The sequence below is a fragment of the Pelophylax lessonae genome, assembly GCF_965119305.1.
Source record: "Pelophylax lessonae genome assembly, chromosome: 9".
NCBI lineage: Eukaryota > Metazoa > Chordata > Amphibia > Anura > Ranidae > Pelophylax > Pelophylax lessonae.
This window is the reverse complement of record NC_138776.1, coordinates 252,338,245-252,361,642: the sequence shown is the minus strand read 5'-3', so window position 1 is coordinate 252,361,642 and position 23,398 is coordinate 252,338,245. Positions and strand designations below refer to the sequence as shown.

At 45.9% G+C, this 23,398-nt stretch overlaps 4 protein-coding genes across 4 annotated transcripts in view; 2 read left to right on the top strand and 2 right to left on the bottom strand.

Annotated features, from left to right (window-relative positions):
- Positions 1–23,398, bottom strand: part of LOC309564368 (uncharacterized protein) — a 770,106-nt gene that overhangs the window by 205,026 nt on the left and 541,682 nt on the right. The window lies entirely within an intron of this gene.
- Positions 2,356–3,003, bottom strand: LOC309562885 (histone H1.01-like; the record flags this gene model as incomplete). The annotated part of the gene is made up of 1 exon (XM_082267205.1): positions 2,356–3,003. One exon carries the CDS (start codon positions 3,001–3,003, stop codon positions 2,356–2,358), a length of 648 nt encoding a protein of 215 aa, XP_082123331.1.
- Positions 7,936–23,398, top strand: part of LOC309563386 (uncharacterized protein) — a 148,200-nt gene continuing 132,737 nt past the window's right edge. The window contains exon 1 of the mRNA XM_082267780.1: positions 7,936–7,954. The gene's annotated coding sequence lies outside the window, so the exon portion shown is untranslated. The remainder of the gene's footprint in view (positions 7,955–23,398) is intronic.
- The window catches only part of LOC309563387 (uncharacterized protein), a 31,016-nt gene continuing 16,624 nt past the window's right edge, over positions 9,007–23,398 (top strand). Inside the window, exons 1-6 of the mRNA XM_082267781.1 lie at positions 9,007–9,210; positions 11,562–11,659; positions 11,746–11,842; positions 16,964–17,059; positions 17,150–17,247; positions 21,155–21,251. Coding sequence (XP_082123907.1) covers positions 9,069–9,210; positions 11,562–11,659; positions 11,746–11,842; positions 16,964–17,059; positions 17,150–17,247; positions 21,155–21,251 — 628 coding nt within the window. The 5' untranslated portion in view covers positions 9,007–9,068. The remainder of the gene's footprint in view (positions 9,211–11,561; positions 11,660–11,745; positions 11,843–16,963; positions 17,060–17,149; positions 17,248–21,154; positions 21,252–23,398) is intronic.

Sequence of the window (23,398 nt, the reverse complement as noted above, 5' to 3'; positions counted from 1 at the left end):
TTCCCCCGACCCTGGAATGTCCTCTGTTTGCAATGTCTGAAAAGAGTGACTCCTAATCCCTGATCCCAGCCCCTCCCCTCCTTTGGGAAATAGTGAGGCCATTCCCATCACTGGAGGAGTGCATAGGACCCCCCAGTAGTGTCTCTGACAGCTGATCAGTTATCTAATCTACTGGCAATTTTCAGCCCAGGGGGCAAGTACAAACCAGAGGCCCATGGTGCAGCGACTCGGTCAACCCTTCCACTCTCTCCGGCCTCCTCCTGACCCCCATTCCAGGCTGAAGCTCCTCTCTACTCATCGGCCAAATCCAGTTTCCTGACTTGGCCAGCAGGGGCAGCTCAGTGGGGGCTGGCCAGAGGAAGAGAGTCTCCAGTGGGGCGTGGAACCGGCCTCTTCTCAGATGCAGCTTAGGTGTAGCTCTGTTAGGAGGAGGTGGGTGTAGGTAGGTGGGTGTGGCTCTGTTGGGAGGAGGTGGGTGTAGGTAGGTGTAGCTCTGTTAGGAGGAGGTGGGTGTAGGTAGGTAGGTGTGGCTGTTAGGAGGAGGTGGGTGTAGGTAGGTAGGTGTGGCTCTGTTAGGAGGAGGTGGGTGTAGGTAGGTAGGTGTGGCTCTGTTAGGAGGAGGTGGGTGTAGGTAGGTGGGTGTGGCTCTGTTGGGAGGAGGTGGGTATAAGTAGGTAGGTGTAGCTCTGTTAGGAGGAGGCGGGGTGTAAGTAGGTAGGTGTAGCTCTGTTAGGAGGAGGTGGGTGTAGGTAGGTAGGTGTGGCTCTGTTAGGAGGAGGTGGGTGTAGGTAGGTAGGTGTGGCTCTGTTAGGAGGAGGTGGGTGTAGGTAGGTAGGTGTAGCTCTGTTAGGAAGAGGTGGGTGTAGGTAGGTGTGGCTCTGTTAGGAGGAGGTGGGTGTAGGTAGGTAGGTGTGGCTCTGTTAGGAGGAGGCGGGGTGTAGGTAGGTAGGTGTAGCTCTGTTAGGAGGAGGCGGGGTGTAGGTAGGTGTGGCTCTGTTAGGAGGAGGTGGGTGTAGGTAGGTAGGTGTGGCCCTGTTGGGAGGAGGTGGGTGTAGGTAAGTAGGTGTGGCTCTGTTAGAAGGAGGTGGGTGTAGGTAGGTAGGTGTGGCTCTGTTAGGAGGAGGTGGGTGTAGGTAGGTAGGTGTGGCTCTGTTAGGAGGAGGTGGGTGTAGGTAGGTAGGTGTAGCTCTGTTAGGAAGAGGTGGGTGTAGGTAGGTAGGTGTGGCTCTGTTAGGAGGAGGTGGGTGTAGGTAGGTAGGTGTAGCTCTGTTAGGAGGAGGTGGGTGTAGGTAGGTAGGTGTGGCTCTGTTAGGAGGAGGCGGGGTGTAGGTAGGTAGGTGTAGCTCTGTTAGGAGGAGGTGGGTGTAGGTAGGTAGGTGTGGCTCTGTTAGGAGGTGGGTGTAGGTAGGTGTGGCTGTGAGGAGGTGGGTGTAGGTAGGTAGGTGTGGCTCTGTTAGGAGGCGGTGGGTGTAGGTAGGTAGGTGTAGCTCTGTTAGGAGGAGGTGGGTGTAGGTAGGTAGGTGTAGCTCTGTTAGGAGGAGGTGGGGTGTAGGTAGGTAGGTGTAGCTCTGTTAGGAGGAGTAGAGTGTAGGTAGGTAGGTGTGGCTCTGTTAGGAGGAGGTGGGTGTAGGTAGGTAGGTGTAGCTCTGTTATGAGGAGGTGTAGGTAGGTAGGTGTAGCTCTGTTAGGAGGAGGTGGGGTGTAGGTAGGTAGGTGTAGCTCTGTTAGGAGGAGGTGGGTGTAGGTAGGTAGGTGTAGCTCTGTTAGGAGGAGGTGGGTGTAGGTAGGTAGGTGTAGCTCTGTTAGGAGGAGGTGGGTGTAGCTCTGTTAGGAGGAGGTGGGTGTAGGTAGGTAGGTGTAGCTCTGTTAGGAGGAGGTGGGTGTAGGTAGGTGTGGCTCTGTTAGGAGGAGGTGGGTGTAGGTAGGTAGGTGTGGCTCTGTTAGGAGGAGGTGGGTGTAGGTAGGTGTAGCTCTGTTAGGAGGAGGTGGGTGTAGGTAGGTAGGTGTGGCTCTGTTAGGAGGAGGTGGGTGTAGGTAGGTAGGTGTGGCTCTGTTAGGAGGAGGTGGGTGTAGGTAGGTAGGTGTGGCTCTGTTAGGAGGAGGTGGGTGTAGGTAGGTGTAGCTCTGTTAGGAGGAGGTGGGTGTAGGTAGGTAGGTGTGGCTCTGTTAGGAGGAGGTGGGTGTAGGTAGGTAGGTGTGGCTCTGTTAGGAGGAGGGGTGTAGGTAGGTAGGTGTAGCTCTGTTAGGAGGAGGCGGGGTGTAGATAGGTAGCTGTAGCTCTGTTAGAAGGCGGTAGGTGGCTCTGAGAAGAGTCTTTGGGGGTTGTAGATGAAGGAGATCTCCGGCTGCTCGGATTTATTTCTTCTTCGGAGCGGCCTTCTTGGGCTTGGCCGCTGTCTTGGCTTTGGCCGCCTTCTTAGCCGGACTCTTGGCGGCTTTTTTCGGCTTGGCTGCAGCTTTGGGCTTCTTGGGGCTCTTTGCCGCCTTCTTGGCAGCTGCAGCCTTTGCCGGTTTCTTGGGGCTCTTGGCCGCCTTCTTCTTAGGGGACTTAGCCGGCTTCTTGGGTGATTTGGCCGCCGGTTTCTTGGGGGATTTGGCCGGCTTATTAGCCGCAGCCAATGGCTTCTTCTTGGCGGTTTTCTTGGCCTTGTCGCCCTCTTGCTGCTTCTTGTTGATCTTGAAGGATCCGGAGGCTCCATGTCCTTTCACCTGGACGAGGCTCTCCTTGGTCACCAGCGCCCTGACGGCGCTCTTCAGGCGGCTGTTGTTCTTCTCCACATCGTATCCTCCGGCGGCCAGGAGCTTCTTGAGGGCGGCCAGGGAGACCCCGCTGCGCTCCTTGGAAGCGGCCACGGCTGTGACGATGAGCTCGGACACGCTGGGACCAGACGGCTTCTTGCTGCCTTTCTTCCCTCCTCCTGCTGCTGCCTTCTTAGTCGCCTTCTTCTTGGCGGCGGGCTCCGCTGGAGGAGCGGCGGATGGGGCGCTCTCAGTCTCCGTCATGATTCTCAGCGAGTTTCTAAAATAGAGAATAGAAATATAATGCTGGGATGGCACTCTGCCTTATATACAGACGTTCTGCACTACTATTGGTTGATATAGAACTTGCCTTCTGCACTGCTATTGGTTACTCCTTAGACACGCCCACTGACTCTCATTCCAGTGTTAGGGAATCTTCTCTCTCTTCTTGTGTTTCCCTGGCAGAGAGAAAAAACGATTTTAATATGAAATGGAAGGATGGCCGATCTTTATCGGGGACCCGATCTGCTCACTGGACTGTCACTTATCGATCTCTCACTTACCGCTCTCATGATCTGCTGAGGAGGCTGAACACAGAGGCTGCAAACACCTCCAACCTCCTAAATGTGTGTCCCATTCTTCCTTCTACCTGCTTTTCTACACACATTCCCATCAGAAAACAATCTTCTCACATCTCCCACTACAATCATCTTCACATTACATGAGTGAGGAGTGAAGATCAGGAAACATTTCCCTCCAATACACAAATCTGCTCGTCTATAGCTGAGTAGAAGGAGCCTGGAACAAAAACATCAGCCGGTCACCGGAGACATCAGATCCTTGTGTGATGTGATGGGAGAGATTGTTAGAGATACAAAGGTGTCAGATGATGGAAACATGTCATATTTAATGTACTTTGTATCACATTCTGCTCATCACACATACAGTGTATATATATATTGTGTATGTATATATATATATATATATACACCAGGGATCGACCGATTATCGGCAATGCCGATATATCGGGAGCCAATATGCACTTTCCCCGATATATCAGAATTGGCCCCTGAGGTTACCGATATTGCCGATATTTCGGGAAAGTGCTGTACCGGAGTGATGGGTGCAGCTAGAGGTATCACCACGGTACCGGTGTCCATAGCCGACAGTCGGCTGTCTTGTAATGACAACCGAAGAGGCTGAGAAGCCTCTCGCGGCCCACCGGGAGATCCAGGCGACCAGCTGCATTCGGCTCCGATCGGGTCTCCATGTAAAATACATAACATTATAAACACCTTTTTCCCTTTTAAACAGTGATCACATTCCCTTTGTTCTCAGCTGAATAAGAGCTGGGGGAGGAGAAGCAGCAGCACACTGAGTGTCCCAGTTAAAGGCTAAGCAGCGGGGTGTGTCAGGACAAGTCTGATCATTGGAGGAGAGCAGGCGGGGTTCCCAGCATAGCTAGAGAACTGACCACCACGTGCTCTTTTGCTTAGTGTGGTCAGTTTTTAATGGGAAAGCAGGGGGACTGGCAGGAACACCAGGGATTTCACATAAAGGAAGAGATACAAAGAGAGAAAGAGACTTTCTCATACAAGTACATAGTACAGCAGACACAAGTCAGGAATATTAAGTGTTGGGGTAACAACGGGTCAGTAAAGCCAAAGAAATGGCGCTCTAGGTGAGTGAGCAACTCCCACATGTTGTGAACAGGAACCCAGGGGGCTGCACAGTTCATTTATGAGATTCAGAGAGAAGCAAAAATCCAGGATATTGCTGCACTCCTTGGTAACTTTATTGAAGCATTAAAATCACCAGTATGACAGGAACATAAAAGGTAACGCGTTTGTGATAATAGAAGGAACATAAACGGTAACGCGTTTCGTGATAAGAGAAGGAACATAAAAGGTAACGCGTTTCGTACTCAGACAGGAACATAAAAGGAAAAGTAAGCGCTGACTTTAGCACGAAACGCATTACCTTTTATGTACCTTTTATTATAAGGAGCGGGAGGGGACTTCCCCCCCCCCCCCGGAGACCGGGGCAACCAGCCTGCACGATCGCCGAAGACCCGTTCGAAGTCGCATTTGGCTTTGATCGGGTCTCCATGTAAAACCCAGAAGTGATGTCATCACTTCCTGGTACTCGGCGCCAAATTAAAAAAAAATGACAGCATTCAAAACAGCCAAACTTGGCGTTTTGAATGCTGTTAAGTCCAGAGGAGGGGTTTGGGGTCTTTTAGACCCCCAGATCCCTCCACAAGAGTACCTGCCAAGTAAAAAAAAAATTTTCTTTTAAATGTACGAAAATATCGGCCCATATCAGCCGATACCCATACGTGATGACCAAAATATCGGTATCGGCAATGAAAAAACAATATCAGACAATCCCTAGTTTGCGCTAAAATTATTGCGTCTACAAACTAGGGGAAAGATTTATGTAATTTTTATTTATTTTATTTTTTTTTTTTTACTAGTAATGGCGGCGATCTGCGATTTTTGGCGGGACTGCGACATTGCGGCGGACAGATCGGACCCCTAACTGACATTTTTGACACTTTTGGGGGGGACCAGTGACATTACTACAGTAATCAGTGCTATACATATGCACTGTCACTGTAATAATGACACTGGCAGGGAAGGGGTTACCCTAGGGGTGATCAAAGGGTTAAGTGTTAGCCTAGGGGGTGTTTTCTAACTGTTTGGGGGATGGGACTTGTGAAATGACCACAGAGACCTGTGTTCCTATACAGACAGATCACAGGCATTCACACAATATTTAATGTGACCGTTATAAGGGAAATCATTGTACTGATCAGGCGTGTTAGAATGATCAGCTATAAGAATATTGTGGTATGCGGATGATGGACTGTCTGCTGTCATTAAATCTCCAGGCTCCACTTTTAAGAGGTTCATTGTGTGATGTGTGCAGCGACAGATAGCGATATGTACGATGAGTGTGTGCAGAACATCATCCTCTATCTGGTGATCGGCTGACAAAGATCGATTGTTTGAAGCTTGTAATGAGAAATGTACAACTCTCTCCAGTGTGCAAATCCTAGGTGTGTGCAGGGGGTGTGCCAGGTGTGCCTGGGCACACCCTAATCTGGTGAAACCAATCTGCTTCTCCTCCTCCCCCATGCCTCCCCTGTCCCTCTTTATTCTGCTCCTAAAGACCCCTTGTGTGCTCTCCTAGGCCCTGTCCCCATTATTTCAGGATGGGATGCAGGTAAATGGCCAGTAAATATGTCATTTATCGGCCCCTTCCTTTTGTGAATGAACATAGTGAGTGATTGGTACTGATCGCTTCTTTGTCCGTTTATAAATGAAGCATAATAAACTGTATTTAATATGGTTAATATTAATATGCCTAATATCCCCCCCCCCCCCTCCCCATGGGACTCATAAAGAGATTGTAAAGAAATGTAAAAAAAACAAATAATAATAAAATTAAATAAATATTAATAATAATAATAAACAGAAAATAAAGACACCATCCACTGCCCTACTAAAAAACGAATATAATTAATATTTTTATTGCTAAATGTTTTTATTCAAAATTATTTTTTTTTATTTATTAAAATAAAATAATAAAAATAATAATAATTATTATTATTATTAAATGTAAAAAAATATATAAATTAATTGCTATTTTTATTACTGAATATTTTTATTATAAAACTAAATTATTTTTTATTTATTTCAATAAAATAATAATAATTATTATTATTATTATTATTAATATTAAAGAATGTAAACAACTAATATCATTGGTATTTTAATTACTTAATATTTTTAATTTAAAACTAATTTTTTTTAATTCAATAAAATAAAAATAATAATAATAATTATTATTATTATTAAAGAATGTAAAAAAACTAATATAATTGGTATTTTAATTACTGAATATTTTTTGTTTAAAACGAAATTATTAATTTTTAACTCAATAAAATAATAATAATTATTATTATTATTAATATTAAAGAATGAAAACAACTAATATCATTGGTATTTTAATTACTTAATATTTTTATTTTAAAACTAATTTTTTTTTAATTCAATAAAATAAAAATAATAATAATAATTATTATTATTATTATTAAAGAATGTAAAAAAACTAATATAATTGGTATTTTAATTACTGAATATTTTTTGTTTAAAACGAAATTATTAATTTTTAACTCAATAAAATAATAATAATTATTATTATTATTATTAATATTAAAGAATGTAAACAACTAATATCATTGGTATTTTAATTACTTAATATTTTTAATTTAAAACTAATTTTTTTTAATTCAATAAAATAAAAATAATAATAATAATTATTATTATTATTAAAGAATGTAAAAAAACTAATATAATTGGTATTTTAATTACTGAATATTTTTTGTTTAAAACGAAATTATTAATTTTTAACTCAATAAAATAATAATAATTATTATTATTATTATTAATATTAAAGAATGTAAACAACTAATATCATTGGTATTTTAATTACTTAATATTTTTAATTTAAAACTAATTTTTTTTAATTCAATAAAATAAAAATAATAATAATAATTATTATTATTATTAAAGAATGTAAAAAAACTAATATAATTGGTATTTTAATTACTGAATATTTTTTGTTTAAAACGAAATTATTAATTTTTAACTCAATAAAATAATAATAATTATTATTATTATTAATATTATTATTAATAAACAATGTAAAAAACGAATACAATTGTTATTTTTATTACTGATTTTTTTTATTATAAAACTAATTTTTTTTTATGTAATTCGATAAAATAATAATATAAATTATTATTATTATTATGCTTATTATAACATTGTTCTTCCCAGCACTAACAACACTCCTCCTACTTCCGCCCTGTGGAATCTGTTTTTCCTTTGTGGGCGTTCCAAGTCCTCCTAGCTGCTTCCGGGTTGCCATGGTGACGCCTTCCCGCAGCAGTTGCAGTACATCGCCCAGTTTCCTCTTACAAAAGATATCAATGAATTTCTGTGGTTCATAAGACGCCCTTGCTATCCCGTGTGTTTGTTATTCACATGTAATAACATACTTTGATTGCCAAGAGGTTGTCCTCACTGCAGGAGGGGCGGCAGCCATTTTGTTGTAGACCAAAGGAGGAGATACCTGCAATATTTTTAGTTGGAGAAACTCCCTGATTTGATGTGAGGCTGTAGAATGTGTGTCCAGTGAGGAGGAGGTAATAATTCTGTGTTTACACATTATTTTATTATCATGCTGCATTCTCTAGAGATAACTCAGTAACAGAGAAAAGGCTTCCTTTATTGCAGACATCTGCATAGAACAGAACCTGACATCTGCTACTACAATGCCATGGAAAATATGTTTTAAAGATACGCTTGTTTACACCTGCGTTGGTCTCCAAAGGGAGATCAGTGGTGGATTGCTTTTCAGAGAGCGGTGCAGGCGTGGCTGACAGGCGGTGATACTGCTGCCTCCGGAACGCCTGTTTTTTTTTTTTGGACATCTAATGCACCACAACCGCGCATTAGATGTCCACAATGCGCCACATTTGGCTTGTTGGTTTACTTGAATGGGTTGCGTTCAATAGTAATACTGCCCACCGAGCACGACAGGGGACCGTTCTTCCTACACAGCCATGGCATGTGTATAATCCCCTCCAGCTGCCCTTGCAGCCTAATGGGGGGGCAGTAAAAACATGAGTCAAGAGCCTATTTTCTCCGCCATTCCCACTAGAAGTGTAAAATTAGCCTCACTATGTTTGCAATCTTAATATATTTCAGAGTGAATCTTACAAACCACCTAGAGGAGTGGGAGTATCTAGAAGGATCTGTAGAAGGACGTCATGATGAAGAAGCGGCCGCCCCTCACATCACCGGGTAACAGGAGACATTAATTTCTTGTATTGAGGATCCCCCTAGATACACACATCCTCCGATCTATAGCCATAGTATATCAGGTTCCTATAAGGTGTCAGGGTGTCACAGGTTGTATCTCCATGGAGGAGTGGGAGTATATAGAAGGACACAAGGATCTGTAGAAGGACGTCATGATGGCGAGCCGGCCGCCCCTCACATCACAGGGTAAGAGGAGACATTAATTTCTTGTATTGAGGATCCACCTAGATACACCCATCCTCCGATCTATGGCCATAGTATGCCAGGTTCCTATTAAGGTGTCAGGATGTCACAGGTTGTATCTTCATGGAGGAGTGGGAGGATATATAGAAAGACGTCATGATGGAGAAGCGACCGCCCCTCACATCACTGGGTAAGAGGAGACTTTCATTTCTTGTATTGAGAATCCACCTAGATACACCCATCCTCCGATCTATGGCCATAGTATGTCAGGATCCTATAAGGTGTCAGGATGTCACTGTCTATTTCTCCATGGAGGAGTGGGAGTATATAGAAGGACACAAGGATCTCTACAAGGACGTCATGATGGAGAGACGGCCGCCCCTCACATCACCGGGTAAGAAGAGACTTTAATTTCTTGTATTGAGGATCCACCTAGATACACACATCCTCCGATCTATGGCCATAGTATGTCAGGTTCCTATAAGGTGTCAGGATGTCACAGGTTGTATCTCCATGGAGGAGTGGGAGTATATAGAAGGACACAAGGATCTGTAGAAGGACGTCATGATGGCGAGCCAGCCGCCCCTCACATCACCGGGTAAGAGGAGACATTAATTTCTTGTATTGAGGATCCATCTAGATACACCCATCCTCCGATCTATGGCCATAGTATGTCAGGTTCCTATAAGGTGTCAGGATGTCACAGGTTGTATCTCCATGGAGGAGTGGGAGTATCTAGAAGGACGTCATGATGGAGAAGCGGCCGCCCCTCACATTACGGGGTAAGAGGAGACTTTAATTTCTTGTATTGAGGATCCACCTAGATAGGTTCACTAAAAGGAAACGTACACCGCTCCCGGTGAGAACAACCCAACCTTCAAACAACTAGGTGCAAGTCCAGTCCGTGGTCTGGATCAACTCAATGTAAACAAAAAGGAGGTTTGGAGTACAGATGTTGTATCTGATGTTTGAGGTCCTCCGTGTAGTGCTGCAGGGGATGCAGGATATCTTCGGCGTTGCTGATACGGGTCTCCGCCTCGGTGACACGATCCCGCAGTTTAGACATATCCTGCCTGATAAGGGAGATATCAATCTTGACTTCCTCTATTTCGAAGTGAGAGTGCTCTGGCATAGGGATATTGGCTGTGTCGGCCGTCGCGCGTTCTGCTTCAGAGGAGGAGCCGGCGCCATCTTCGGGCCTGCTGGGTCTGCTCCTGGCGGCGGAACTTAGCGAGCTGGGAACTGGCGTCCGTGGCTTTCTTTGGCGTCGACATGTGTCCCGGAGGGTCAGCAGAGCACGGGGAACAAGCGAGAGTAGGTAGGAACTGATTCAGGGCAATAGGATGAATGTACCGGAGATTAGGTAGACAGAGCTCTCACCACATGCGACTTATTCCATCACGATCCAGGCCATGCCCCCAAAGGAAAAGGGGGTTTGACCGCACTCCAGTGGATGAAGATAAAATATCCTTTATTGAGATTGTAAATGCGACAAGACAATCGAGCCACAGACGGTCGACGCGTTTCACGATTCAAGGTGGTAACTGGTTATGATTAAACGATCTTGAATCGTGAAATGCGTCAACTGTCTGTGGCTCGATTGTCTTGTCTTGTGGGATTTACACTTTTAATATAGGATATTTTATCTTCATAAACTGGAGTGCGATCAAAACTCCTTTTCGCTTACCTTGAGTGAATCCACCTATGCCTCGTTTCCACTGAGCGGATCGGTTCGGGATGGTTCGGTACGGTACGCTATTTTGAGTGTTTCCATTATGAAAGTTGCCCATACAACCGAACCAAACCGCACCATTCCTGGTCCTCCTTCAGATGTAGGGCCATAAGAAAAGGTACGGTACGGTTAGAGCGGAGCTACTGGCGTCACACAATAGTAGTGTGACGTTACGCTAGACATTTGGTGTAAACCCCGCATGGGCTCTGGCGGTCCAACTTTCAGTGGAAATGGTCACCTGAATAGGCCGGACCATTCTAACCCTTCCAAACTGTACTGACCTGAACAGTTCCGCTCTGTGGAAACGAGGCATTAGATACACACATCCTCCCATCTATGGCCATAGTATGTCAGGTTCCTATAAGGTGTCAGGGTGTCACAGGTTGTATCTCCATGGATGAGTGGGAGTATATAGAAGGACACGAGGACCTCTACAAGGACGTCATGATGGAGAAGCGGCCGTCCCTCACATCACCGGGTAAGAGGAGACTTTCATGTCTTATAAAGGAGAGAAGAGTATCGAGGTTCGACTTAGATACAAACATCCTCCAATCTATGGCCATAGTTTTTCAGATTTCTATAAGGAGTCAGGATGTCACAGGTTGTATCTCCATAGACGAGTGGGAGTATATAGAAGGACACATGGATGTCAATATGGCGAGCCAGCCAGACCTCACATCACCGGGTAGGAGGAGACTTTCATTTCTTGTAAAGGAGAGAAGAGTATTGAGGATCCACCTAGATACACACATCCTCCAATCTATGGCCTTAGTTTTTCAGATTTCTATAAGGTGTCAGGATGTCACAGGTTGTTTCTCCATGGAGGAGTGGGAGTATATAGAAGGGCACAAGGATCTCTATAAGGATGTCATGATGGAGAACCGGCCGCCCCTCACATCACCGGGTAACAGGAGACATTAATTTCTTGTATTGAGAATCCCCCTAGATACACACATCCTCTGATATAAAAACATAGAAACAATGTATTCAGTCAGTGTGTGTGTTTCCTACAGATGGATCCAGTAAGAGAAATCCCCCAGAGAGATGTCCCCGTCCTCTGTATTCCCGGGACTCCACACAGGAAGATCAGGAGATCCCTCAGGAGGATCAGGTAGATGAGAATGAAGATTCTAATTAAACTTGGCATTCATTTGCTTTCAGATACAACATTTAGAAAAGATGATGTGTCTTCATTAGATAGATGGCCTGATCGTGGTTAAAGTTGAAGAAGATGAGATGTCTATGATGGGTGATGATTCATGTATGGATGAGGAAGTTCTTCCAGAGATCACAGGTGGGTATTAAACACTAAACCGCTACAACATGATGTGATTTTGATGCTTCTGTGACGCTTTTTTGAAGCTTTACCACTTCAGACCCGGAAGGATTTGCCCCCTTAATGACCAGGCTATTTTTGGCGATTCGGCACTGCGTTACTCTAACGAACAATTGCGCGGTCGTGCGATGCTGTATCCAAAAAAAATTGATGTCCTTTTTTTCCCACAAATATAGCTTTCATTTGGTGGTATTTGATCACCTCTGCAGTTTTTATTTTTTGCGCTATAAACTAAAAAAAGAGCGACAATTCTGAAAAAAATATATATTTTTTACTTTATGCTATAAAACACGTCCAATAAAAAATGTAAAAAAATTCAATTTCTTCATCAGTTTAGGCCAATATGTATTCTGCTACATATTTTTGGTTAAAAAAATCCCAATAAATTTATATTGATTCGTTTGTGCAAAAGTTATCGCGTCTACAAACTAGGGGATATTTTTATGGCATTTTTATTCATTTTTATTATTTTTTTTACTAGTAAAGGCGGTGATTAGCGATTTTTAGCGACATTACGGCGGACAAACCGGACACAAGTGACCCTTTTGACACTTTTTGAGGACCAATGACATTATTACAGTGATCAGTGCTAAAAAATATGCTAGACTCGCTGATTGGCATCCCCTGTGTCTAATCAACATGCGACCGCGCCTGCGGCACACACACGCCCCTCTGTGTCTATTGCAGGAAATTTTGTACAAGTACAGCCGACCTGCTGCAGTACAAGTGTGGTAGGCGGTCAGTTGGATTTCTATTTGTTTAAAAGGGGGGCAATTATTACCCCACCAGATCCCCAGCTCATTAGTACCCATGTTCAGCAGATCCCCAGCTCATTAGTACCCCTGTTCAGCAGATCCCCAGCTCATTAGTACCCATGTTCAGCAGATCCCCAGCTCATTACTACACCTGTTCAGCAGATTCCCCAGCTCATTAGTACCCCTGTTCAGCAGATCCCCAGCTCATTAGTACCCCTGTTCAGCAGATCTTCAGCTCATTAGTACCCTTGGTTCAGCAGATCCCCAGTTCATTATTACCCCTGTTCAGCAGATCCCCAGCTCATTAGTATCCTTGGTTCAGCAGATCCCCAGCTCATTAGTATCCTTGGTTCAGCAGATCCCCAGCTCATTAGTACCCTTGGTTCAGCAGATCCCCAGCTCATTAGTACCCCTGTTCAGCAGATCCCCAGCTCATTAGTACCCCTGTTCAGTAGATCCCCAGCTCATTAGTACCCTTGGTTCAGGAGATCCCCAGCTCATTAGTACCCCTGTTCAGCGGATCCCGAGCTCATTAGTACCCTTGGTTCAGCAGATCCCCAGCTCATTAGTACCCTCGTTCAGCAGATCCCCAGCTCATTAGTACCCCTGTTCAGCAGATGCCCCGCTCAGTAGTTATGGTTATGACTAAGCAAAGAAATTCTTTAAACGCGTTAACCATGCTCTCCTCCGTGTATGTCAAAGCATTTTTCCTTGTATCCGGGAGTGCAGTCACTCCTTTTCTTCCTGCTCAGTTGTACCCCCAGCTATGCTGATCCCCCACTCAATATTAACCCCAGCTCTGCTGATCCTCTGGTTTTCTGATCCTCATCTCTCTCTCTCTTTCTCTGGTCCCCGCTCACCTCCCGCTATATTGCTCCTATGCTGGAAACCACATGTGACATCTGCTAGTTTCTCCTGCTCCAGCTCTACTGATTCTCTGCCGCTCAGTTCCCACTGTCCAGTCCCACTCACCTTCCACTATAGTATTCCCATGTTGCATTTGTTTTAAAGAGGTTCAGTAGAACCCTGGTTTAGTATTACCCCCACTCACCAGATCCAGAGCTCATTAGTAACCTAGTTCAGCAGATCCCCTGCTCAGTATTAACCCCAGCTTTGCTGATCCTCCACTCAGTATTAAACCCCAGCTCTGCTGATTCCCCACTTAGTATTAACCCTAGCTTTGCTGATCTTCTACTCAGTAGTAACCCCAGCTCTGCTGATCCTCTGGTTTTCTGAACCTCCTCTCTCCCCGGTCCCCACCCTCCACCCACTATATTGCTCCTCCAGCTCTGCTGATTCTCTGCCACTGAGTCCTCCCTCTCCAGTCCCACTCACCTTCCTCTATAGTGTTCCGGTGTTGCATTTGTTTTAAAGAGGCCCAGTAGAACCCTGGTTTAGTAGTACCCCCATTTACCAGACCCTGAGCTCATTAGTACCCTAGTTCAGAAGATCCCCTGCTCAGTGGTACCTCAAGCTCTGCTGATCCCCCACTTAGTATTTACTACAGCTTTGCTGATTATCCACTCAGTAGTAACACCCAGCTCTGCTGATCCCCCACTCAGTATTAACGCCAACTTTGCTGATCCTCCATTCAGTAGTAAGTCCCAGCTCTGCTGATCCCCCACTTAGTATTAACCCTAGCTTTGTTGATCCCCCACTTAGTATTAACCCCAGCTTTGCTGATCGTCTACTCAGTAGTAACCCCCAGCTCTGCTGATCCTCTTGTTTTATGATCCTCCTCTCTCTCCACTCCCTGCTCACCTACCACTATATTGCTCCCATGCTGTACAACACGTGTGACATCTGTTAGTTTCTCCTGCTCCAGTCCCTCAGCTCTGCTGATCCTCTGCCGCTTAGTTCTCACTCTCCAGTCCCGCTCACCTTCCACCATAGTGTTCCCAAGTTGCATTTGTTTTAAAGGGGCCCAGTAATACCCTGGCTCAGTAGTACCTCTACTCACCAGATCTTGAGCTCATTAGTACCCTTGTTCAGCAGATCCCCTGCTCAGTAGTACCCCAATCTCTGCTGATCCCGCACTCAATATTAACCCCAGCTTTGCTGATCCGACACTCAGTAGTATCCCCCAGCTCTGCTGATCTCCCTCTCAGGGGTAAGCCCCAGCTCTGCTGATCCCTCACTTAGTATTAACTCCAGCTTTGCTGATCCTCTACTCAGTAGTAACGCCCAGCTCTCTCTCTGGTCCCCACTCACCTCCCACTATACTGCTCCTATGATGTACAACACGTGTGACATCTGCTAGTTTCTCCTGCTCCAGTCCCTCAGCTCTGCTTATCCTCTGCCGCTTAGTCCTTACTCTCCAGTCCCGCTCACCTTCCATTATAGTGTTCCCATGTTGCATTTGTTTTAAAGAGGCCCAGTAGGACCCTGGCTCAGTAGTACCCCCACTCACCAGACCCTGAGCTCATTAGTACCCTCATTCAGCAGATCCCCTGCTCAGTAGCATCCCCAGCTCAGCTGATACCCCGCTCAGTTTTAACCCCCAGTTATGCTGACCCCCCACTCAGTAGCAACCCCTACCTCTGCTGATCCCCCGCTCAATAGTAAACCCCAGCTCTGCTAATCTGCCTCTCTCTCTGATCCATGCTCACCTCCTGCTATATTTCTCCCATACTGCTAACTACATGTGGCAATGCTAGTTTCTCCTGCTCTGGTCCTCAAGCTCTGCTGATCCTCTTTCACTCAGTTCTCTATCTCAGTCCTCTCTCACCTTCCGCTATAGGGTTTCCATGTTGCACACCGCATGTGCCACCTGCTAGTTGCTTTGCTCCAGTCCGAACCCCGCTAACCTACCTGCTTTTCCACACTCCACACCAGATGTGACATCTGCACCAGACACTCCCAGAATATGTGCACATGAACCGGAAGTGATTGTTGATGACGTCTTTCAAGTTCGCTTGTTTGTTTCCCAGTGCATCCTGGGATATCTCATACCTGCAATACCGCCAAAACAACACTGAATAAAAGCCCTCAAATTTTGTAGTTGCTGTTAGCGAGCGTTGTCATCGCTTTAAACACCAAGAAAACAACATCATTTTTGAAGAGAAATTAAACAAACACAAAGTGTGAACAGGACTGTAATGTAACCATTTTATTTAGTGACAGGAGCTTTGATTGGCATTCAGAGTGCTTTAAAAAAGCGTGTCCAATGGCACATTTAAATGAGCCCTTAGACTCCTCTCCTCTCCTTAGACTCCGGCTCTCCTCTTCACATCATGTCATTGTGTGTTACCAGTCTCCCCCCACACACACTCTCTGTGGTCTCCCATACATTTGCTTAGACTCCTCTCCTCTCCTTAGACTCCTCTCCTTAGACTCCTCTCCTCTCCTTAGACTCCGGCTCTCCTCTTCACATCATGTCATTGTGTGTTACCAGTCTCCCCCCATACACACTCTCTGTGGTCTCCCATACATTTGCTTAGACTCCTCTCCTTTCCTTAGACTCCTCTCCTTAGACTCCTCTCCTTTCCTTAGACTCCGGCTCTCCTCTTCACATCATGTCATTGTGTGTTACCAGTCTCCCCCCATACACACTCTCTGTGGTCCCCCATATGTTTCCTTAGACTCCTCTCCTTAGACTCCGGCTCTCCTCTTTACATCATGTCATTGTGTGTTACCAGTCTCCCCCCATACACACTCTCTGTGGTCCCCCATATGTTTCCTTAGACTCCTCTCCTCTCCTTAGACTCCTCTCCTCTCCTTAGACTCCGGCTCTCCTCTTCACATCATGTCATTGTGTGTGACCAGTCTCCCCCAACACTCAATGTCCGGGGTCTCCCATACATTTCCTTAGACTCCTCTTCTCTCCTTAGACTCCTTTCCTCTCCTTAGACTCTGGCTCTCCTCTTCACATCATGTCATTGTGTGTTACCAGTCTCCCCGCATGCTCACTCTCTGTGGTCCCCCATACATTTCCTTAGACTCCTCTCCTCTCCCTAGACTCCTCTCCTCTCCTTAGACTCCTCTCCTTAGACTCCGGCTCTCCTCTTCACATCATGTCATTGTGTGTTACCAGTTTTCCCCCACACTCACTCTCTGGGGTCTCTCATACATTTCCTTAGACTCCTCTCCTCTTCACATCATGTCATTGTGTGTTACCAGTCTCCCCCCACACACACTCTCCCGGGTCTCCCATACACTTCCTTAGACTCCTGTTCTCTCCCTAGACTCCTCTCCTCTCCTTAGACTCCTCTCCTCTTCACATCATGTCATTGTGTGTGACCAGTCTCCCCCCCCCCTCCCCCCACTCTCCGGGGTCTCTCATACATCTCAGTACAGGGGGCTTCACTCTCATCTTTATTCACAGACCCCGGAGACACATGGAGATACTTCAAAGCTAATGAGGAGGAAGAAGGACTTTTGAGGATTAAAGAAGAGGAAGTTCCTATAGAGATCAGCACAGGTGAATAGGAAACAACATAAAGAAAAGTATCCCGGATCTAGTTGCGAAAATCCCACTCTTTATTGGTTTATATATGTGTATTTTTGGCAGGTGGACCCAGTAATAACAGTACACCAGAGAGATGTTCCGGTTCCCCCAGTTCCTGGGATTCTTCAAAGGAAGGACATGAGACCCAACATGATGATCAGGTAGATGGGGATGGGGGGGGGGGGGGGGGTCCTTTAAATCATTTTGTTGGGAATTAGAAAAAGAAAACGTGAAATACATTAAATTCCCAACAATAACCTATTCCCGACTTCAGCTTGGGAACTATGTCTTAATAATTCACATATCTGGAAGTTATGCTTCAAAGAGACCTCAAAGTAGGGCCCATCTGCAGCCAAAGCTTTTTTTCTTAGGTTTGGATGACATATGGAAGGGTTAGAGCCTCCATCACCTTTTTGATACTGATTTATTTTTGGCTGAGAGATATTCTTATTTTCCCAGCCGCCCTTCTAACTTCTAAGCTGCAAAGGCAGCCAACTGGGGGTATGTACATGGTACAGCAAAGATTATATCCTCCATCACATTCAAATTTGAGGTGAATGGTGCCACATCACAACCTCGCAAAGATCTACACTATTTTACCAAAAGTATTGGGACGCCTGCCTTTTCCGCCGTCCTTCCACTGTCCTCCCCCGCTGTACTCCTCCGCCGTCCTTCCACTGTCCTCCCCCGCCATCCTCCCGCTGTCCTCCCCCACCGTCCTCCTCCACCGTCCTTCCACTGTCCTCCCCCACCGTCCTCCTCCGCCGTCCTTCCGCTGTCCTCCCCCACTGTCTTCCTCCACCGTCCTTCCACTGTCCTCCTCCACCGTCCTCCCGCTGTCCTCCCCCACCGTCCTCCTCCACCGTCCTTCCACTGTCCTCCCCCACTGTCCTTCCACTGTCCTCCCCCGCTGTCCTTCCACTGTCCTCCTCTGCCGTCCTTCCACTGTCCTCCCCTGCCGTCCTTCCGCTGTCCTCTCCCGCCGTCCTTCCACTGTCTTCCCCTGCCGTCCTTCCACTGTCCTCCCCTGCCGTCCTTCCACTGTCCTCCCCTGCTGTCCTTCCACTGTCCTCCCCTGCCGTCCTTCCACTGTCCTCCTCCACCGTCCTCCCGCTGTCCTCCCCCACCGTCCTCCTCCACCGTCCTTCCACTGTCCTCCCCCACTGTCCTTCCACTGTCCTCCCCCGCTGTCCTTCCACTGTCCTCCTCTGCCGTCCTTCCACTGTCCTCCCCTGCCGTCCTTCCGCTGTCCTCTCCCGCCGTCCTTCCACTGTCTTCCCCTGCCGTCCTTCCACTGTCCTCCCCTGCCGTCCTTCCACTGTCCTCCCCTGCCGTCCTTCCACTGTCCTCCCCTGCTGTCCTTCCACTGTCCTCCCCTGCCGTCCTTCCACTGTCCTCCCCCGCCGTCCTACCACTGTCCTCCCCCGCCGTCCTACCACTGTCCTCCCCCGCCGTCCTACCACTGTCCTCCCCCGCCGTCCTTCCACTGTCCTCCCCCGCCGTCCTTCCACTGTCCTCCCCTGCCGTCCTTCCACTGTCCTCCCCCGCCGTCCTCCCCCACCGTCCTTCCACTGTCCTCCCCCACCGTCCTTCCACTGTCCTCCCCCACCGTCCTCCTCCGCTGTCCTTCCACTGTCCTCCCCCGCCGTCCTCCCGCTGTCCTCCCCCACCGTCCTCCTCCACCGTCCTTCCACTGTCCTCCCCTGCCGTCCTTCCACTGTCCTCCCCCGCCGTCCTTCCACTGTCCTCCCCCGCTGTCCTTCCACTGTCCTCCTCTGCCGTCCTTCCACTGTCCTCCCCCGCCGTCCTTCCGCTGTCCTCTCCCGCCGTCCTTCCACTGTCTTCCCCTGCCATCCTTCCACTGTCCTCCCCTGCCGTCCTTCCACTGTCCTCCCCTGCTGTCCTTCCACTGTCCTCCCCTGCCGTCCTTCCACTGTCCTCCCCCGCCGTCCTTGCACTGTCATCCCCTGCTGTCCTACCACTGTCCTCCCCCGCCGTCCTTCCACTGTCCTCCCCTGCTGTCCTTCCACTGTCCTCCTCCGCCGTCCTTCCACTGTCCTCCCCTCCCGTCCTCCCGATGTCCTCTCCCGCCGTCCTCCAGCCATCCTCCTGCTGTGTGCTCGGCCGATGCCGGCCTTGGCCTTCCAGTTCCCTTCCCTGCGATCGTTGCGACGCAGGGGGGTGGAACCGGCGGCAATTTCAAAAATGTAAATACACCAAATGAGATGATACAAAGCTGTGATCCTAACGGATTACACTGTATCATCCCATTTCACCACAGGATTTCACCTGGTGACTTTTCCAGCCTGTGCTTTTCCAGTTCTTTGTGCCTGGAAAATAGAGAACGACCATGGCGTCCAAAAAGCGTTCTTTTTGCGCAAAAGCGCTTTTAGACGAACTGGAAAACAGCGACAGCCAAACTTGAGTTACTTGAAGAACTGCGCGATAGCGAAAAGGGAAAAGTCATCATCAGGTACGGAAAGTGACGACAGTGACGATTCTGATGTCTCTTTCTGGCACATCGCTCCGTTGGAAATTCTGAAGAATCATTTAATAAACTTCCCAAATTCCACAACTATGTGCCAGAAAGAGACATCAGAATAGTCGCTGTCGTCACTTTCCGTACCGAATGATGAATTTTCCCACGACTCGCTATCACTCAGTTCTTCAAGTAACTCAGTTTCGCTGTCGCTGTTTTCCAGTTCGTCTAAAAGCGCTTTTGCGCAAAAAGAACGCTTTTTGGACGCCATGGTCGTTTTCTATTTTCCAGGCACAAAGCACTGGAAAAGCACAGGCAGGGCACTGGAAAAGTCACCAGGTGAAATCCTGTGGTGAAATGATAAAGTGTAATCCATTAGGATCACAGCTTTGTATAATATCATTTGGTGCATTTACATTTTTAAATTTGCCACCGGTTCCACCCCTCTGCGTCGTAACGCTCACAGGGAAGGGAACCGGAGGGCAAGTGCCGGCATCTGCCAATCACAGAGCGAGGACGGCGGGAGGACGGCTGGAGAACGGCGGGAGGATGGCTGGAAGATGACGGCGGAGGGCGGTGGGGGATCACAGGGAAGGTGAGTATGATTCTGGGGTAATCCCGAGTGTGGCTCGGGGTTACCGCTTTTGGTACACTATATTAACCCCAAGCCACACTTGGGAATACCGCTAGGGAGGTTAATGGCATCCCAGTCTTAGTTCGTAGGGTTCAATATTGAGTTGGCCCACCCTTCGCAGCTATAACAGCTTCAACTCTTCTGGGAAGGCTGTCCACAAGGTTTAGGAGTGTGTCTATGGCAGCCTTTTTCAACCAAGGTGCCTAGGCACACTGGCGTGCCTTCAGATGTCTTCAGGGGTGTCTTGACAAAATGCCTAGAAACTGCCCAGAAAATTGTTCACAAGTCAGCGTGTGGATCTAGCCTACCTATTCATTACACAAAGCCACAGGTTTTCATTGTGCACCATTACAACCTTCTAGTCGCCAGTGTCCTATCATCATCAGTTGACAAGAAGGACGTTGGGCACCTGCACAATACTCTTATTTGCCCTTTTCTGGCCCCTCTCCATCAGCGCTGGGGGTCACTTTAGCTGAGTGAGGGAGAGAAACTAAGGGAGAAGAGAAACACTGGAATACTAGTCAGTAGCAGTGTGCAAAAGTGTTTGCTTTGGAAGAATAATTCACTACTAATGTTGGGTGTCCAACACATATGGATGTCCTGCTTTATGTAAAATTATTCATTTCGTTTTTTAAATTTTAGAATGGGGTGCCTTGAGATTGTGTGGAATTGTAAAGGGTGCCTTGACTGAAGAAACACTGGTCTATGGGAATGTTTGACCATTCTTCCAGAAGCGCATTTGTGAGGTCATGCACTGATGTTGGATGAGAAGGCTTGACTTGCAGTCTGCGCTGTAATTCATCACAAAGGTGTTCTATCAGGTTAAGATCAGGACTCAAGTTCCTCCACCCCAAACTCACTTATCCCTGTCCTTATGGACCTTGCTTTTGTGCACTTTGGTAATATATTGTATATAACATTTGGTTTAACACTTGGAATGTTTTGTTAAATTCAGGATGAAAATCTGATTTATATTAAAGTGGAAGTGAAAGAGGAAGCAGAAGAGACGTATGCAGAGAGTGATGAGGAAGTTCCTCCAGAGATCCGTACAGGTGTGTAATAAACGCCTAATCCAGATACTTTTTGTTCTGTATAGCAATCTGTTTTTCTCCTCCACCTCCCGAAAAAATAACTTACAATTTTGGATGTTGTGACGGACTGCTGACACCCCCGACTGGGTATCTCTGCCAGAGAGCTGCTTCCTCGCCGCTGGAACTCAGGATCAAGGTATTATAGCTGGGAATTGCACCCAAGAACTAGATGACACTAGCTTAGGTGCAAAAGGGAACAACTTTATTGAACAGAAATACAGAGGCAGTCACCACAGCAATCCACCACATCAATCCAGTTAACAGCTAACAGTGATCTAATTAGAAAAGTAATCTAATCAACCACTTGCCAACCGCCCTATAGCAGTCCTACAGCTACAGGGCAGCCGTGCTGCGCAGGATCACGTGTGTATATATATATATATATATATATATATATATACACACACACACACACACACATATATATATATATATATATATATATATATATATATATATATATATACATACACATATATATAAATATATATATATACACACACACACACATATATATATATACACACACGCACATATATATATATATATATACATATACACTTTTATATATATATATATATATATATATATATACATATACACACACATATATATATATATATATATATATATATATATATATATACATACACATATATATAAATATATATATATATATATACACACACACACATATATATATATATACACACACGCACATATATATATATATATATATACATATACACTTTTATATATATATATACATATACACACACATATATATATATATATATATATATATATATATATATATATATATATATATATATATATATATATATATAAACAAAAACCTTGTGTGCACAGCAGCCCCCCTAGTACTGACCTGAGCTCATCTTTATCCAGCAATGTGGCAGGAGTGTCTCAGCTGCCCGGGACTGCTAAGACAGCAGTGTGGCGCGATTGGCACCCGCTGCTGTCAGTCAAAGTCAGTCAGCCAATCAGAAGACAGAAGGGGCTGGCTGTGTTGGGGCTCCGTGTCTGAATGGACACACGGAGCTGTAACTCGGTTTGGGTGCCCCCATAGCAAGCTGCTTGATGTGGGGGCACTCAACAGGAGGGGCAAGGAGCGCCAAAGAGGGCCCCGAGAAGAGGAGGATCCGGGCTGCTCGGTGCAAAACCAACTGCACAGAGGAGGTAAGTATAACATGTTTTACGAATAAAGCCGGCACACGAAAAGGCTTCTTCCAAGTTAAATTCTTTATTCCAGGATGGATAGCAGTGACAACATGACAAATACTGACGCGTTTCGGCTTTAAGCCTCACTCATAGGAATAATATGTTTATTAAAAAACAAAAAAAATCAAGACTTTACAATCACTTTAAACCACTTCTGGACCGGTAGGATTTGCCCCCTTAATGACGAGGCCATATTTTGCGATTCGGCACTGCGTTGCTTTAACGGACAATACTGCGGTCGTGCGACGCTGTACCCAAATAAAATTGATGTCCTTTTTTCCCCCACAAACAGAGCTCTCTTTTGGTGGTATTTGATCACCTGTGCAATTTTTATTTTTTGCACTATAAACAAAAAAATAGACTATTTTGGAAAAAAAACAATAATTTTCACATTCTGCTATATGACATTCCCAAAAAAATTTAAAAATCAAAATTTTTAACATTTTAGGCCAATTTGTTTTCTGCTACATATTTTTGGTAAAAAATAAATCACAATAAGCGTATTTTGATTGGTTTGCGCAAAAGTTATCGCGTCTACTAACTATGGGAAAGATTTATTTCATTTTTATTGTGTTTTTTTTTTACTAGTAATGGTGGCGATCTTCTATTTTTAGCGGGACTGCGACATTGCTGCAGACAGATCGGACCCCTAACTGACATTTTTTACACTTTTTGGGGGGACCAGTGACATTACTACAGTAATCGGTGCTAAAAATATGCACTGTTACTGTAATAATGACACTGGCAGGGAAGGGGTTAACATTGTGGGTGCTCAAGGGGTTAATTGTGTACCTAGGGGCGTGTTTCTAACTGTGGGGGGCGTGGCTTGTGAAATGACCATAGAGACCTGTGATCCTATATAGAAG